The sequence below is a fragment of the Accipiter gentilis genome, chromosome 24 (assembly GCF_929443795.1).
Source record: "Accipiter gentilis chromosome 24, bAccGen1.1, whole genome shotgun sequence".
NCBI lineage: Eukaryota > Metazoa > Chordata > Aves > Accipitriformes > Accipitridae > Astur > Astur gentilis.
Genome location: NC_064903.1, coordinates 5504718 through 5523155, shown reverse-complemented (window position 1 = coordinate 5523155; position 18438 = coordinate 5504718). Strand labels below are relative to the sequence as shown.

The window sequence follows — 18438 nt, the reverse complement described above, 5'->3', positions numbered from 1 at the left end:
TCATTAAAGTATCAGAGTGTTCAAACAAGCTTCCAATATGCTGGTGGCTTTTCAACGACATTTCTCTGAAATTTACAGAATATTCACACCAAAACCAAATTTTTACAGAAGGAAGAAACTGGAGGTTTGCACAGGTGGAAAAATCCATTCTGACTCCACAAAATATTACATTTTTCATTTAGTTGAGGAACAAATGAAACCTACTTACTGTGGACTTTGGTTAGGAAAAACATATAACCTTAAAAGCCTTTTTAAACTGTAGCATTTTTGCTTTAAACAATGATGTAGCTACTTATATATACATGTAAATAATAAAGTCTTCATCATCTAATATGTAAAACAAAGATACTTCTTGCTTATATACAGCTTTCTCACCTCTCTTTCTTCATGTGGTGTCTGTCCATCAAGTCGGCAGTACTCATACCCACGCCACATGCAATAGTCTTCCAAAATATCCAGTAAGCGAGTCATCTGACTAAAAAGTAGAACTCTGGAACCTGACAGAACAACACAGAAGGTTTTATCATTGGGTTTATGGTTTCACATGAATCTTACCACAGAGCCTACTACAGAGCATAAGAATACATGTGAAATATTCTGTACTATGCCTAATTTAAGTAAGTCTTTCTTCTGAAGTTACTTTTCTGGTATTGATTCAACTTCTCCTCAAGACAGGTTATTTGATAATTTATACAGAAGAAATACACAGCTGAAGAAACAGAACACTTAAAACCATGGTAAGATAATTAGCTGACAGCTGATGTGCACAAACAAATCCTCTCATCAGAAATTTTCTTAAAGACAGCAGAAGGGAGGCTCTGCTCTTCCTTTCCTTCTCCATCTCCATATTACTAGTCTTCCTCACCATTCCTGTAAGACTTACTTCCTGCCATATGTTAAGATCTACAGAAAAATTATTTTCAACAAAAACCTCACTGGAAGTAATGAATGCATTCACTGGAGGAAAGACAAGAATGAACCTATGCAATTTTTGAAAAGTAGTTTTACTTACAACAAGCATTCAGATCACTACTGTTCATAAACAGTACCCACCTTGCTCTCTGAGTTTTGCTAGCAGTTTATCCAGAACTAACATTTTACCACTGTTAGTGATGAGATGCGTGTCAGTGGTGTAAGGAGGGCCCGGCTCAGCGCCATCAAACAGGTAAGGATGGTTACAGCATTTCCGCAGCTGCATCAGAATATTCAGCAGACGCATCTTATCCATTTTCCCAGCAGAATTCAGGATATCAATATCTTTCATCAGGATCCTTGTATACCTGAAGTTTTACAGGCAATTTTGAACAGCTCTCAGTTTTTATTTGATATTTAAAACATGAACGAAACCCTGCAATATCCCAATTACTTATTCTGGATGTGGGAGTTTGCTTTGTTTATACAAAAATGAGCTATATTATGAAACTTGGCAAAAATGTCTGACTGATAATAAGGATTTATAAATCCATACCTAAACATGAAAGGCAATTTCTCTGCGAGTGACAATGATCTGTCATTTACTGGGTTATCTTACACTTCCATTTTAGGACTACAAAGTGGATTAAAGATATCATTTATTTGACTGAAGCTGCTACACTGACCCGTCTCCTTTTCTCACATCTCTATGTGGCTCCTCAAGGTTTTATTTTAATTTCAGCTCAGAGTTTTACTGGCACATACATACTTGGATCAAAGGAGAAGACTTAGTAGGCATACATTCTTTCAAATAAAATTAAGGAAGGAAGAGAAGTTTCTGCTTTCTTCCTCCCAACCCTTTTCATTACCCTTCCTGAGCACTTTGTAATTTCTGCTTCTTTAAAAAAAGCCCCAAAGACAGCTATAAATAGGCTTTTCCATCTGACTGTTTTAACATGCAACTACAAGAAAAGAAAAGATAAAAAAAAAAAAAAATCAGTGTGAAGAACTGTAGTGTTATTTATCAGAAAAGAATCTTACTGCAATGTAAATAACTCACCATTCCCTCTGCATTTTGCTGAGCCCAAGATAAATTTTTACTTCCTTCTTTGGAGGCAAACTCTTTTCTACTTCAGCTTTTATGCGACGTAATAAAAATGGCTTCAGAACCTACACAAATTAAGAGTTTTTCCACAGAGAAATTTGTAAAATTATTGCCTCAAATAAAAAATCAACAGTTTCAATTATCTGATATTTATTCAGAATTAGTCAATATCTACTGCCGTCAACGTGACTCCTTCAGAAAAATTCTGCTAAAATCTGCAAAATAAAGTTGTCCACTAATAGGCTAAGTTCACACATAAATATGTAACACTACATAAAGGCTGCCATAGCCATCCCAATTGTTATCCTAAGCAAGGGCCAAACCCATAAGCTTATAAAATCTATTTATTACCTTTTAACATGAGCTCCGTTTCATTGCCACTAGCAGCATATACAAAATGCACCAACAGTTCAAACATAAGCAATGTATGTTGTACTTCCTTCTGGTTTGTTACTGTATCATGAAAAATGTCTTATCTCATGCACAGTAAAACAAAGGTAGAGGCATACCTTTATGCAGACTAGCATGACATGTATCAGTATACTAATCACAATAATAAATGGTTTCAAAAATCTCAAAATTCTTCATTTTCACACTTGGTATATCGATTTTGTCTGCTTCAAACAGTAATGTTACAAAAAGCGGTATCTATCATAGTAAGTCCCAATATTTAATTTGTGAAAATTCTGCTGGACATTTTTGTAACTAAATACCTTCATGTTCATCTTCTCAACTTCAAGATGAAGGAGGAAATAATCTGGTTTTCTTTTTTACACTGCATATGCTAATGATGACATGTGATTACAGCTTTAATTACTTACAGCATGAAGTCTTTCTACAAGTTTCTGATCACCAAGACAATTTTTAGTGTCGAACCATGAGTCAAAATCCTGTGGTGAGAAACAGCACAATTGGTATGAACAGTTTATCATCTCTAGTTTTAACAGACACATATTGACTCTAACTCCAGCTGAGAGTGGCATAAATCTTGAGACAAATGACTTCTACGAGCGAAAGAAAAATCAGTCTGCAATTCTATGCCAGCTCCCCAGCATGTTATAACATTCAAGTCAACTGAGTAACTCCACAGACAAAATACTATTACTCTGCTTAATTTACAATGGTTTTCCATGCTCATCACTGCAGTGTCCAAGTTCTTCCCCTTTGTGCTTGAATAATGATGGGGCAAGAAAGTAAAAGAAGAAAAAGAAACCAGAATCCTCAAGTAAATGATACAGACAACAAAGCAAAAACAATGGAAGCAAGCAATACAAGTACAAGGAAATATCAACAGTAGGAGAAAGATGACTCAAATTCTAAATGAAAAAAAAAAAAAAAAAAAAAAAAAAAAAAAAAAAAAGGCTTACGCCTGTTTAGATGCTTCATATTCTTCATTCTCCATTGCTTTCCCATTTTGTTCCACTTTGCATAATTCCTGAACTATTGAAAGTATTACATTTGCTATTACTGGCCTGAGGCCTTATCTACACTAACAGAATGCACTGTTTTAACTAGGCAGAGCAAAAAAAGTAATCTACAGTTAGGTAAGCCACAGAGCTTCTACTGAATCCAAGTCTTCCACATCATGTGTCTCTTACAAGGCTGGTCATTCTTCTCTCCTGCAGATCGCAGCCTGGGAATCAAAATAACAAGAACAAGACTGTACTTCCAAACCTCAACTTACATCTGCAGAATTGAAGACATCAGGTAAAAGAAAATTGAGTAATGCCCACAGCTCGTGGAGGTTATTCTGTAAAGGAGTTCCTGTAAGCAGCAATCGATTTGTTGTCTTGAACTCACGTACAATCTCCGACAGCTAGAAATACAACCAAAAGTTACCATCATCACAGACATTTAAGCGTAATGAATTTTCATCAGCTTCTGAGACCTGAAACAATGTCAACTAAATTTAAAGACAGTGAGCTACCTATGAAATTCATATTTACCACCCAACAGCTTACAGCTTATGTTTTCAAAAAAACACCACACCTAACACTTAAAATCTGCTAAAATCAAATGGAATCTTTTGTGTCAAACTATCTTCAAAGTATCAAATAATTTTGAGTTTACCTTAGACTTCTCATTCTTTATTCTGTGGGCTTCATCAATTACCAGGTACCTCCAGTTAAATTTTTTGAAGACTGATTTCTCTTTAATTACCATTTCATATGATGTAACACAAACATCCCATTCACCAGGCATCATAACATCACGGATAAAAGCAGCCTAAAGCAGAACAATTGAATTAATAAACATTTATAAATATGAACAATTTATATGGAATTCAGTGAATCCTACGTCCGCCAACATTACTGATGTGCCAAGCTAGCACACAAAAGACGACCCTGAAACACCTTTTCAGTAACTGGAAGTTACTCCCAACAAAAGCCTTCAATTCTTTGTACTTTAGGCACAGACAGATCATCAGCTGGGTTAAGCAAAACATGAATTTTTCTCCTATTCAGAATTAAATATTTACTCTTCAGCACAATCCTTCTGCAATTTAGATACAGTTCATACTACCAATAGGGAAAAGACCCTCTAAGCTAATTAGTCCAAAGACACAATCCACAAAAAAGCATTTCAAAACAACTCACGTAGCCCATTCCCATCTTCTCACTTTCCTAAAGATCTCCCTCTTCTGTACCATCTCTATTTTGTAAGGGGTACATATGTAGGCACATAAATCCTTTCACATGAAAGAATATCACCCTACAGAAAAGTCACACATGCAGGTCTCCAAGAACTTACTTAGCAGAGTACACAGATCACCTCAGCTAGTAGGACTGACAGAACCGTTCAAGTCCATGGCCTTGAAGAGCTACCTAATAAAGGAATGCTCTGTACAATACTAAGTACTGACTTACAAATGCAAATGTAAGCTCAGAGGTGCTTTAGCTACCACAGAAAAGAGAGATTAAGTAGAAAACAAGGAAATGAAAAGTTATGCCAATACAAACATAAAAGTCTCAAAGCAAAGAAAGTACAAAGTGAAGGTGCACGCTTCTCTTCCACACAACCTTAATTTCATTCCACAGAACAAGCAATAAACACACTGTGGTACAAATATTATCAGACTTCAAATTAAAACAATCTGCAAAGAGCAGTACAGTCAAACCCAAGACTATAGCACTGGAAGGAACTGTCCAACTCACTGGCAGAACCAGCAGTTCCTCTACCGGAATCATTTATGTAGGAAAAGACCCTTAAGATCATCGAGTCCAACCATTAATGTAACACTACCAAGTCCACCACTAAACCATGCCCCTAAGCATTGCATCTACACATCTTTTAAATACCTCCAAGGATGATGACTCAACTACTTCCCTGTGCAGCCTGTTCCAGTGCTTGATAACCCTTCTGGTGAAGGCATTTTTCCTAATATCCAATTTAACACTCCCCTAGCACAACTTGAGGCCCTTTCCTCCCGTCTTATCACTTATGAAAACAACCCCAGTTCCCTCAGCCACTCTTCATAAGTCTCGTTCTCAGACCCTTCACCAGCTTTGTTGCTTTTCTTTGAACACACTCCAGCACCTCAATGTCTGTTTTGTAGTGAGGGGCCCAAAACTGAACACAGTGTTCAAGGTGCAGCCTCACCAGTGCAAGTACAGTGGGACGATCACTGCCCTAGTCCTGCTGGCCACACGATTTCTGATACAAGCCAGGATACCGTTGGCCTTCTTGGCCACCTGGGCACACTGCTGGCTCATATTCAGCTGGCTGTCAACCAACACCCCCAGGTCCTTTTCTGCTGGGCAGCTTTCCAGCCACTCTTCTCCAAGCCTGTAGTGTTGCATGGGGTTGTTGTGACCCCAACACAGGACCTGACACTGAGCCTTGTTGAACTTCACACAATTGGCCTTGGGCCATCGATTCAGCCTGTCCAGATCCCTCTGTAGAGCCTTCCTACCCTCAAGCAGTAACAGGCAGCCATGCAATCCATATGAGGAGCCACAAAATTCACAGGAACATCCAGCTTGTTGATCCCCTTCAAGTTAGAAAACCACCCTACATCTATTTTAAAGTCTTTACTATGAAAGATGAAGAGCTCTACAAAAGAATCCTAGTTTCAAGGCATGGACATAGGACACAAGTGAAGAGTGGGAGAAGTCACCTAAAAAAAGGTGAAGAAACAGGTAACAAAGTGAGGGCAATAAAGGAAAATGTATAAACACAGTCACAATGCAAACACAGAAAAGGTAAAACAAAATAGGAAGAGGAAGACAACAGAAAAAGAGGTCAGACAGCTGTACTTTGATCCCAGTCTATTATTTCACCTACTGATTTGCATTTTTTCATCATAGTTACAAGCATAACATTTTGCATTTTCAGTGCTACACAGTAACAGTTAAAGGTTACTAAAAAATACTGTAAATAAGGAATTAGCTTAGGGACAATTCCACACACCCAAGTGCTAGTTTTTGACAAACAATACATGCATCTTTGAAACGTAGAGCACTTACTCTGGCGTCTTTATCTCCAATCAGGCAAACAGCACGTAATGATGGAACCCAGCGTTTGAATTCATTCATCCAATTGTGCAGAGTTGATTTTGGAACCAGGACCATATGTGGCCCAGGAATGTTTCGGTAATGCTTCAGATAGCCTAATAATGCTATGGTTTGCAGAGTCTTACCAAGACCCTGCATCGACAAAGAGGGAGGGGGAAAGAAACCTGCTGAATTGAAATACCGTACAGAAATTGTTTGAAACAATTCTCCTACTATAGAATTCTGCCACTTAAGTTGTTTGAAGCAAACTACACAGCAAATGTTTGCAATACAATTTCTTTTATTGCATTACAATTCCAGTTGTGAAAAATCTGTTGTAGCATGATGCGTAATACTGCATATACATTAAATACTACAGGCACTTTAACGTTGAATTTTGCTCAGTAATTACCACAAAAATTCCAAAAGATTACTGCTTACCATTTCATCTGCCAGAATGCCATTAACACCATTTTCATACAATGAGATCATCCAGTTCAAACCTCTAACCTGATAATCTCTTAGTGTTCCTCCTTTCACATCTGTAAATGTAAGATTCCTCTAAGTAGAAAAATAGTAATTCTAAGTAGAAAATTTTAATTGCGATCTGCTCAGATTTTAATTATATCAAAGCAATCAGAAAAGCGTCAACAGAACACTTACATGAAGGAGACTCCTCAAATCGAATACACACATTAGAGGTTTTTCGACTCTCTGACAACAGCTCTTCATCTTCTTCTTGTTCTGTGCGCCTGTGACGATAACTAAAGAAAGAATCCAAGATTCACGTTTATATGAAATAACTTCAAAACATTGACTATAAAATCAAGAGACACAAGTTGTAACAGAAACAATCATTGATCTACAATGTGTGTGTTCCAGTACACTGACCAAAATCATATCCTGTTAATAAGTTATTCCCTATGGTTCATTCCAGCTTTAATTAGAAAGGCTGATATAAAGCCCTCTCCTCCAGAGCCAAAACTATACTCTGACAACAAGTATCATGAGTTCTCCAAGGTATTTTTAATGAGCAACACAGAAATACAAGACACACATCAGTGATGGCCTTAGAATCAATCAGTTGATAACTATACCATTCAGAAAAATCACATATTCAATTAGAAAAAAATTTTTTAAGAAATTATAAAATAGAAAATGGCATTTTGTAAACGTTCCAAAAACTAGACACTTCCTATTACAAGACCCCTCAGAAACACTACGTGCAGGCTACACCTGCATTACTGACTAATATAGACACACTGCTGAAGTGAGACAATTGGTGCTGAGGATCCAACATCCACACTACATGCATGCTGTCCTGTTTTAACTTGGTCTAGCTCCACTCTGGTCCCACTGACATGTCCACTAGCAGCTCGAGTACATCAGGTGCATTTCTGGAGTGCACCTTCTAGTTCAGTGTCATGCAAAAGAAATGCAATTCATGTGCTCCAAAATCCCTCCAAAATATGTACCAAAGCATGGTAAGTGGCAAGAATCAGGGAAATTACTTTAAAAGTGCATTCCTGATCCAAGGTCATACTAACGTTGATGTATCAGCATGCACACACCAACCAGCTTTTAAAGAAAATTATGAGACACCATTAATAGGAAAAGTTCTGGACTTACTTAACGCACAATCTCTATGCTACTAACTAAAAAGACATGTTAAAATGCGTAATTTGTTTGAAAGTGTAAGAAGTCAGAAATAAAACATACTCCCCAGCTGAAATCAAACTCTGTTTTTCATCTTTCTTTATCCGTGGCCGTCCCAGCTTGACTTTCAATGGAGATGTTGGCGATTTTTGTGCTGCAGGCTGAATAAAATGTGCAAAAAGTTCTGTCTGCTTCAGGAGGAATTCAAACCTTTTTGCCCGATCTGCTTTCTAGTTTCCAAAGCAAGGAGAGAATTGAAAGAAAAATCACTAACTTTTCTTCATAAAAAAGTATTAAGAAACAGAATTCAGACACTCATGAGAACAACTTATATGAGGGAAGACTGACAAGACCATCTGCCTACTGTTAGCCAACTCAGTGGGCTACAAGCATCATGAAATGGCTCTTGAGCTGTTTCAGCTTACAGCCAAGCATGAATTGCTTTAGAGCACCAAACTGTAACATGTGGTAGTTCAAATGACCCCTCTTGAATACCAGAGCAATCTGGAAGACACGCCAGGACTTGATAATCTTATCCCAGCAACTCATCCCCATTCAAAACTCAAAGATTAGTAAGCCAACCCCAAACCAGTTTATTTGTATATGTTGCTTAAGTCCGCATAGCGCACCAGCAACTGTGAAGGGATGCTTTAGAGGACTGTCTATAAAAGATAATGAAAAAACTAAGGTTCTGACTTACAGTAAGGGATGAAATCCTAACCTTGCTCAAGTGAGTGGCAAAACTTCCATCAGCTTCAAGGCCACCAGGATCTGATCCAAGACAACAATGTGGTAGCTCTGCTTTTAGAAGTATGACTAAAGTAGCGGATGCACCAGCTCAATACTGCTTTCACTGCAGTTTGTGAATTTTGCTGTCAGATTTCAAATTCCAATCATTTCAGTTTTGCCACATCAATGAGGCCTATGCACTTCACTATATAAACAGCAAAATGTACGTCCTTCTCTATATTTAAAATACATTCTTCTCTATATTTAAAATATATTTTAAATATGTTACATGATTTTTTTAAAAGTATCATAAAATGCAAATGTTATCTGACAGAATGCAATTGTTACTACTTTCTCTATGCCATTTCTCAGCATCACGTAACACTGTACGACTTAAAGCAATTTTCATATGATCCCATTCATATATCTTGATATAAACTACAGAAGTGAAATTGTAGTTCTGTACCATAACCTTTCTAAGAAACATACAAACAACAGAAAGCTTTTCCGCAGATAACTTACACCCAAGTAAAAGTGCTATTAAGAGCAATAACACAAACCAAAGGGCACCAAAAATGAACCTGACATGCAGTGCACGATCTTGCCACACGAGGGCAATGCATTTCTTTTAATAATGCACCACTTACCAGCAAATAAACATCTTCACAAAGATCTCCTGGAAAAAAACTACTATTATTTTTCCCTTGCATTCATTATTGGGCCATTTGTGTAAATAACTTGAAAATCGAATAAACTGTAAATACTAAGGAAAACTTTTAGGAAAAAAAAAATTTTTAAAAGGGGGACTAAAGACGTGGATGTTTATGATCGTACAGGGTAAGAACAAATCCAGAGGATTTACATTAAACCAATAATACATGATGGTTTTGGCAAGCTAACCATAACTGGTAAGGTTCTATATTGAATGCCACAATATACTTTTTTGCCTGCAAGATTATTGGTTGGGTGTAAGCAGCATGCCTTGATAAACAGTAAACATCTAGCTCACGACTTCACAATTGATGAAAGGTAGCTTTTGAGACCTATTCCCTTTGCCTCTTTAGAAGAGCTGAACTAACGTTCTAATTTAGGAAAGTTGTAAATTCACCATGCATTACTGTGAAACCAAGTTTAGTTATTTACTGAACTCATTCTCCATGAACAGATTTACTTGTGTGTCTTCTCTTTGGCTAAAAATTAGGTATTCATAGAAGTAGGTATCAATTTTTCTATATTTAACAGTGATACTCTTCCCTGGCTTCTACGGTACCCAATCCTTTCAGACTCTACTGTAATAATTAGGCATCCATTTAACGTTAAAGCTTTTAAGAAAAATGCAGCAAGATGCATATACCAGCTTCAACCAAGAACTTACTACATGTGTCATTCAAGAACAAGTCTTGTAATGTCCTCCTGGTTTCTGCCTCTTTGTAAGAAAGAAGCTACCCTGTTATCTCTCCTCTCCAGCACTACAAGCTCCCTTCATTTGTGTCATGGACAGATCCCCTTTTGCATTGTTATGGCACATATATTATGGGGCATATCAACATTTAAACCCTTTATGTTTTTATATGATGAGAAACTGGCAGCTCCAATACTTCTCTCATTTAAGAAGTAGCTTAACGATGCCTCTGACATGACTCAAGGGGTCATCAAATAAAACTAGCAGAGACAGATTCAAAACCAAAAGGGGAGTTCTAAATATAAAACATGAATAGAAACTACTTACTACAGGAGGGTGTGGATAACTAAACCTACATAAGGGGATAAAAAGCAAGCAGACAAATCCATGGAGAAAAAAAAAAATCCACTGACAACTACTGAGTATAAAAACCACAGCCTCCAGCTCCAGAAATCATGCAGACAGAAATACACGGAAGAGTGGGGCAGGCAGTATTTAACATAACTCTCACTGTCTGCTTCCTCTGTTCTCACATTCTTCACTAAATACCTACTGTTAGACACTGAGAAATACCACACTGGACCAAACATTTAAATGAATCTTCATTTGTTTTTCTTTTCTGACACATCCAGTCTGCAATAACTCCTTGTAACTGTGTTGAACTAGTTCAAGCAAACAAACATCATAAAAAGCTGCAGCATGTTTTGTTGTGAAAACACTTACCATCTTCTCTTCATATTCTGGGTCAACTTCTTTTTCAGGTCTAGCTGCCTTTGGAGGAAGTTTGAGTTGAAACGGGGGATCATTTTTCTGCAATTCAAATTTTAAACACTTTATAAATATCATCTTCTTTATTTATTAAAGCAAAAAGATATCAAACTGAACAAACCTACACACTACAAGATAATCATGTTACTTTTTAAAAATAATTATATCAAAATGAAGTGACTGTATTAATCATATTATTTCACCCAAAGCAGAACCTGATATTCATGATGAAACTGAAGAGGAGATATGACCAGATAAAATGTAAGTTGAAGATCTGTCTCATCCTCATGTTTATCTCTACAAATAGGATCCAAGTTGAAAGCATTGAAATAAAGTACTGAAAGAGGATGAAGTTTAATCTGTCACAGAGATCTTGCTTTAAATGCATAATTAAATTTAGTATCTTGTAAAGATATTTTTAAAAAATTAAGTGCGATTTCTAAATGTAAACCTCCTAACTGTAAATTTCTGGCACTTGCAACTTGGTTGGGTTTTGTTTGTTTGTTTTCACTTCTAGATGAATAGTCACAAATTCATTTGGAAATACAGGTTTAACTACACTTAGCCATATACCTAGGAGGAGAGACAAATTAAACAACCAAATCAATCCATGCAGCAACCACTGCATGGTATGCTGTTAGACAGTTAAGAAAGAACTACCTTATTTACTATAAGTTAAATAAATTTAAGAAACTGTGACCAAAATGGCTGACTTTCGTAGTTTGAGATTCATCTCTGTCTTCAATTGGGAAGCTCAAAGCAGGTTTCCACAACTTCAACTGCTACATTGTTATACAAGAAAAAAAAAGTTGGCAAAACCCATGATATTGGCAAAGTATCTTTTTTAAAAAGAATCATGAGAGAAATGTTTGGTGGATTTTTTTTCCCCCTAATTGAGTCTTTGAAGCTTGCCTTTTTACGTACCTCCTGCAAATAAAAAAAAATATTTTTTTGAGATGCATTAAATTATAAAAATGTTTTTGAAAAGCACAGAGTAATCTGAAAGGAACTTTCAAAGTGCGTGTCTATAAAATGTAACAGAGCAGAGTCTTAATCTAACAAGCACTTTCAGTATCAGCCTACTAGAAATACATTAAAATGAAATAATAATTAACCTAAACTATTCAGGGTCAAGTAGCAAAACCAGACCAAAATGGAACTAAATATGTAAAAGTCTGTCAAGCAACATTACACTTAAATTTCAGAACTGTTACTGATAAATATATATGCCAACTTACTCTTTAACTTTAAGCACAATCAAGCAAACAGGAGGAATATTTTCTGAAGTCAGAGATTACCTTTTCAAGTTTGGGCCCAAAGGCATACTTCTCTGCAAAGGTGAATGGTACTAAGTGTATAATGAAGTTGTTTGACAATTTAATGATTTTATAAATGCATGAGTTCAGCTTTGCAAGGCCAAATGATTATGTTGCAAATAGGTAGCATCAGAAATGTTCTATTCACTTACAGCTTCTTCAATGATATAGGTAATCAGCTCACCTCGAAAGCAATGTTAGGAGAGGACTGTTACATGCTAAAGAGCAGGTCATATATATGTATACATTCTCACCTCCATTATATTACTATATAACTCACGCTCTAGTAAGAGAGACTGACAGTGCTAATATCAGGCTGAATCTTTGTTATTAAAGTGACAAGACACTCCTCCTCAGAGGAAAACAAAATTGACACAGATGTCTCCCTTAATTCCCCTAGAAATAAATTACATAGATACACGCTACTGGAAAAAAGTTGTCTGTCTACCTCAGCTAAGTAAGAAGTTTCTCCTGGACAAAGCAGAACAACTCAGTATCATGAGAATCCCCTTTAACTGCAAGTCTTCCAAGAAAAATGTAATGCAGTATTATCTTTCTAAGCCCCAAGGCAGATGGCTCTAATGCCAGTTCTGTTGTTACAGATTTCCCCATAAGAAGAAAACTTACAGTGGCATACAAACCAAATTTATTCAGGTATAAGTATTTGTGAATAACACACTTTGAGTTAAAGAAGTAAATGAACTGACATGTAAAGTTACTGGAGCCACAGCACTGTAAAATCACATCCTACACCTTATCATTCAAGGCAAAACACAGTTTCCCAGTTTCCCTGCCCTCCCCCCCCCCCCCCCCCCCCCCGCAGTGTTTCTGTCGAACATTGAATGCCCCAAAACATTAGAAATAACGAACAGGAGACTGTCAAAAGCTGAGGAAAGAGACAAACAACTTAAGACACATGCATCCCAATACCCTTTCTCTTCCTCACAACTTACAAGGGAAAAGAATATGGTGTAGTTTCACTAAAATACTATTCCATGATGGTGGAGCTAGATGGTTAGTAGGGACAAGCGTCATATCCAAACTTGCTTCTGTGTAATGTTCAGAGTTATAAAAATCTAGACCTTGTCAATTATTAAACTTTGATATGAGTAAGAATAGTTCTCTCTTACTACCAACTGGATCACATACCTAATACGACACAGAACCACAAAATATTTCATCAAGTCTGGGAGAGTTCTACCCTAGAAACTTGACACAATGCATCTTCATCAATTAGAGAGCTGACTTAACAGGAAACAGGAGGATCAGCAGGAGCCTTAGTGCAAACAATTAATTAACTAGCAAAAAAAGTACTTTTGTTTTTAACCCAGGCAGCTAGCTGGTAACAATCTGCCTCTACCCTAGAAAAGGTTTCCATTAAAGATTAAACCCATGATAAGAGAGTCCCCTGAAAACCAGTGTCATCTAAACACCCTACAAGAAACATGACCATGCAGCAGTTTCAAAAATAACAGACCCTGAATATTCCAAGGATCCAAAATACTTCCCCTTGAAATCTCTACTAACTAGCCTAAACAGCACTACTCTAACCTCAGGCTGAGAGAAATTTCTATCTAGTAAGTGCAATAGTTAGTCCTAAATTGGGTAGGTCACACTAACTGGGAATAAGAACTACTGCTGCTTTAGTTGACTTGACTCTTGTAATCTGTGGTGAGAACTTTGAGCAGATGCATGAGGAATAATTAGAAGAATCCCTTTTAACCCACATATACAAAAGTGGAAATGCATTCCAAATTAGCCATTAAGACACTGGGTTGGGTACTATTACAAGAAAGACTATTTATAGTGAAGTAAAACAGCGAGAGGGGAACAGAGCACAACAGGTTGTATTATTTGCCATTATTAGGCAGATAGTATAACTAACTGTATAGCTATGTAACGGACCTGTGGCCCAACACAAAGTGGAAATCCATTCACTGCTTTCAAATGATTTCTCCAGGCAGGCATTCTCTAAACATTTAGAACCAACTTTTTATCAGTTGATGAAACTCATGCATAAAATTCTGCAGAGTAAGTTGTATCCAATACAGAAAGAGCCCTTAAACTTTTTCCCCTGAACAATCAGGTGATGTTCAGAATTACACTGTACTGCACCTCATAGCTGTTTGTATACATAAGTAATGAAATGAAGAATCAAGCATTCTTTTCAGGCAAAAATGGACTTTCATCACTTGGAATTACAATTCCGATTGCGCCAATACCAATATTTCCGCAATTTTCTCCAATACCGTAAGACACACAGCCATCATCCTCACTAAGTTTTTATAAGATTCATCCTTCAGGTTAAATCTTGTTCAGTTTCCAAGGATACACAAATACGTCACTTTTTACATTCCTTGTGCCTTAGCCTGTACGTAGTCTTGTTTTCCAAAAAACTAAAGGGAGGGGGCTGGCAGCCATACGTGCTCTTCCGAGGGGTTTATTCCTCACCACGGCTGCGTTTTAGCAGGGCAGAGGGAAGGCCGGAGCCCCGAGGGCTGGCACACACCGCTTCACCCGCCACCCCCGCCCAGGGCCCGACCCCCCGGTTCCCGCCGAGCCCCACCGTCCCCATCCCGCTCCGGGACAGCTCTACCTGGGGACAGGGGACGGGACACAACGGGGACGGGACGGAAGGACGGACCGGGGGGGCCGACCTGCATGACGGGACCGGGGGTTGAGGTTGGAGGTTGGACGGGGGGCGGGGGGGTGTCCGGGCCGGGGCCGGCCTGCAGGGCCACCGCGCAGGCCGGGCCGCGGCTCTTGGCCCGGCCGGGCCCTCCCGGTCTGAGGCAGAGGGGTCGGCGCGTTGCCAGCTGCCCGGGCGGCCTCAGGGCCGGGGCGGGGGGGGGGGGGGGGGACGGCGAGGCCATGCACGCTCGTCCCCGGAGGCTCCACCGCCCGCAGAGACGACGACGACGACCCCCCTTCCCTCCCCTCCCCTCCCCTCCCCGCCCCCGCAGCGGTACCTCCTCAGCGCCGGGCTCCTGCGCAGAGGCCGCCGCGGCGGAGGTGGAAGGCACCTCTCCGTCCGCACGGACGGCGGTGCCGGTGTCCATTTTGTGCGCGGCGGGTGCCTCAGCCACCGGGGGGGGGCGGGAGGGGAGCGGGGGGGTGGGGGGGGAGAGAGTGGGGATGGGAGGGGGAGGGGGGGCGGGGGGCGGCCCCACCGCCCCAAACACCGCGCGGCCCCGCCCCTCCCGCCGGCCCCGCCCCGCGCGGATCTCGCGATACTTCCACGCGGGGGTGGAGGGGGGAGTGTTTCCCGCCGAGCGGCGGCGGTGCGCGTGCTGCCGCTTGGGGCGAGGCGGTCTGTCATGGCGGCGTCTGCGCCACGGGCGGGGGAGGGAAGCGAGGCCTCCTGTTGTGGGGTCAGCGGGGTCTCTGGGGAGGCTCCCCGGACCGATTCACGGCCGTTCCCCTCTGGGTGCTGCACAAGGGGCTGCCTGCGGCCCACGGAGGCCTCCCTGCTGCCTCTCCTCTCCTGTGACGCCTCAGCTCGCAGAAGAGAAAGCGGTCAGGGCCGCTACGTACCTCAGCGATAGCTCTGAACGTGCCCCAGGGCAGCGTTAGGATGTGCTGCCCTGTCTCGGGGCCTCCCAGGCATCGGCTGTGTTTCGGAACCAACGCTGGCTTGGAGGGACGTGAAGTGGTGCAGCCGTTGCTGAGGTCCTTCCCCTGTCCCGCCTGCGCTCTCCTTCCCATTTTTTCCCAGACAGGAATCCCTGTGGCCCTGGCACATGGACTCCGGACCTGTTGTGGAAGAAGGAAGCGTGGGCGCAGACACGGAGAACTGACAAAAGGATAAGGTGCTGCAGGAGCCAGGCAGTAAAACAGAATGGTGCGGTGCAGAAGACTTTCTACTTGCAGTTTATTTTCCTGGGCTCCAAACCCTGTTGCAAATAGCAAGTGTGTTTTCCTGAACGCCCCAGGATTTGAGAGAGAAAATCATCTCTTAACATCTGCAGCGCTACAAGGTATCAGTGGAGCTCCCAAAGCAAGAGTAACTTATGGGAAAAAGTTTTCTTTTTCTTAAGCTATTTCAAATTCAGCAGTGTTTGTATATTTCACATTGAAAATTGTGCTAATGAAGCCACGCAATGTAGTTACTGTCAATGCACACATCTCTGACTGACCATGCAAGACGTTCAGATTCTCAGCTGCTAAGCTGTAACTCTGCTCATACTGCTCAAGAATTCCAAACAACCTGTGAGATGGCGGACTTCTTAAAAAATTGACACAGCTATTTTACCTGGCGATTACTTCCAAAGGCAATATTGTGAGCATTTTGTCCAGAGAAATAGATGAAACCCTAGCCCAGTAGGCAGAATGAGCAATAAAAGCTTTTTCATTCCAGTAAAAACCTCAGGAGCTGTTATCAAGATCTTTTTGCATAACTCAACAACTAAGCTGAGCAAATGGGTTATTGCAGCTCACGTACGCTGCATTTAGAAAGACCCCTGAGACCTCTTTCCCATCCATACGTTGACTCCAATAAGGTGCCGTTTTGTGAAGAGTAACCATATGTCTAAACTGCTTCCATGAATGCCTGAGTACTCTGAAATTTGGTGTCTAAATTATGGTCCAACATTGAGCATTTCAGCTCCAAACGCCCCTTTTTCATGTTGTGAAACAGCTGCAAAACAATAACAGCACTGTTCCAAATTATTTAGCACCCTATTGCCTTCTGCGTCTGTTGCATAGTTTGCAAAAAAGCAAGGCCCGCAGCGTCTGCAGCAGCCCTTCCACGTGATTTATTTTTAAAAGCTTTGGGAAGTACATTTTTCATAGCACAGTTGAGAAGAGTGACATGACTGGTTTTGAAAGAGTACTCCAAATAGCTTTTCCAAGCAGGGCTATCTAGAAAATGAAGTTTACCGTTAGCTATGCAAAAAGTCTCTTAAGGTGGGAAGATTCCAGTCTATGACGTGTTTGTTCTTAACCTTTACGGAAAGTAGCTCAGTAACCATTTTTAATATTTGACTTTCCTACTCCAGTTTGAAATGCTTGTAGCTTCTGTTTATGCAAAACACTCTCAAGTGTTTGTCACAGCTTGCTTTTTACTTGAAATTCACAGGAACATTACATGCTGTACAAAACAATCAAGATGTTACTTTCATGAAAGATCCCTTTTGGATATTTTTTTGCTTGCGTGCTTAACATTTGCATATGATGCTTTGCATAGATGTTCTTAGTTGCTCCTCTTAGACTATGCTGTGTACGCCTGTGGATCCACAGGCCATTCACTGAAAAAATCACTTAGTCCTACAACAGTATATCACGTAATAAATCTAATTAATTATAAAAAAAAGTAGTGAAGTCCTTTTTTGTAGTTACTTTATATACTGATTTCTTTGTACTCATATCTTTTCTAACATATCTGCAAAATTCCACAGAATTTCTCCAATTGTTTGGGGTTTTTTTTAATATGGTTCGGAGGCAGGGGGCAAGTTGTCATGTTAAAGTTGTAGATTTAGGTATTGGCTCTTTGTTTTCACAGGTTTATTACTCCTTATTTTACAGTCTGCCAGACATAATCACCAGGGCTGAATGTGTAGTCTCCTACAAACTAAGGTTTCACAGCAATTAAGGCAGCCTCCTCTGTCCAACTCAGAAAGATGGCACTTGACGTATTGTATGATGAGAATTATGTTTTCTTGTCAGACACAAAAAGAGAAATTGAATATACTTTGGCTCACTGTTACCCACTTTTATGTTTCAGACACTGCTGAAATATCTGAAGAGTTCATAAGATACGGAACCAGGGGCATTTTGATACACTATCCAGGTAAGACCGTAAGATTTTTGAAATTTTGGACTGTGGCTACTCAACCTTTCCCAAACAGGGGACTAATTGTAGTGGTCTTAAGTTCTATAACACAGATATATTGGGTTTGGGTAACTTTTTAAAATAAATCTTAGTATTCTGTGGAATTACTTTATAGGCCAAGTTGTTATATGTCCACGACATTATAAAAGCCGCTTTTGTGTGAGTTTGTGTGGATGAGTTGTATAAGTACCTACCAATGGGTGTGGATGGAGAAATGTTACCAAAAA

At 39.8% G+C, this 18438-nt stretch overlaps 1 protein-coding gene across 6 annotated transcripts in view; it reads right to left on the bottom strand.

The window, feature by feature from the left end:
• The window catches only part of SMARCA1 (SWI/SNF related, matrix associated, actin dependent regulator of chromatin, subfamily a, member 1), a 36756-nt gene extending 21262 nt beyond the window's left edge, over window positions 1–15494 (bottom strand). For 2 of the 6 annotated variants that reach the window (XM_049827322.1, XM_049827323.1), the window contains exons 1-12: window positions 15351–15493; window positions 11021–11107; window positions 8230–8396; window positions 7174–7274; window positions 6952–7052; window positions 6484–6663; window positions 4088–4243; window positions 3702–3833; window positions 2839–2907; window positions 1973–2082; window positions 1054–1280; window positions 376–497 (exon numbers count right to left, since the gene is read on the bottom strand). In XM_049827322.1, the coding sequence (XP_049683279.1) occupies window positions 376–497; window positions 1054–1280; window positions 1973–2082; window positions 2839–2907; window positions 3702–3833; window positions 4088–4243; window positions 6484–6663; window positions 6952–7052; window positions 7174–7274; window positions 8230–8396; window positions 11021–11107; window positions 15351–15440 (1542 nt within the window). In that variant the 5' untranslated portion in view covers window positions 15441–15493. Of the gene's footprint in view, window positions 1–375; window positions 498–1053; window positions 1281–1972; window positions 2083–2838; window positions 2908–3701; window positions 3834–4087; window positions 4244–6483; window positions 6664–6951; window positions 7053–7173; window positions 7275–8229; window positions 8397–11020; window positions 11108–11725; window positions 14260–14286; window positions 15012–15350 lie in introns of those variants that run through there. The other 4 variants (XM_049827321.1, XM_049827318.1, XM_049827319.1 and 1 more) reach the window with 4 other exon arrangements.
• Between the last annotated feature and the right edge of the window lie 2944 nt (window positions 15495–18438).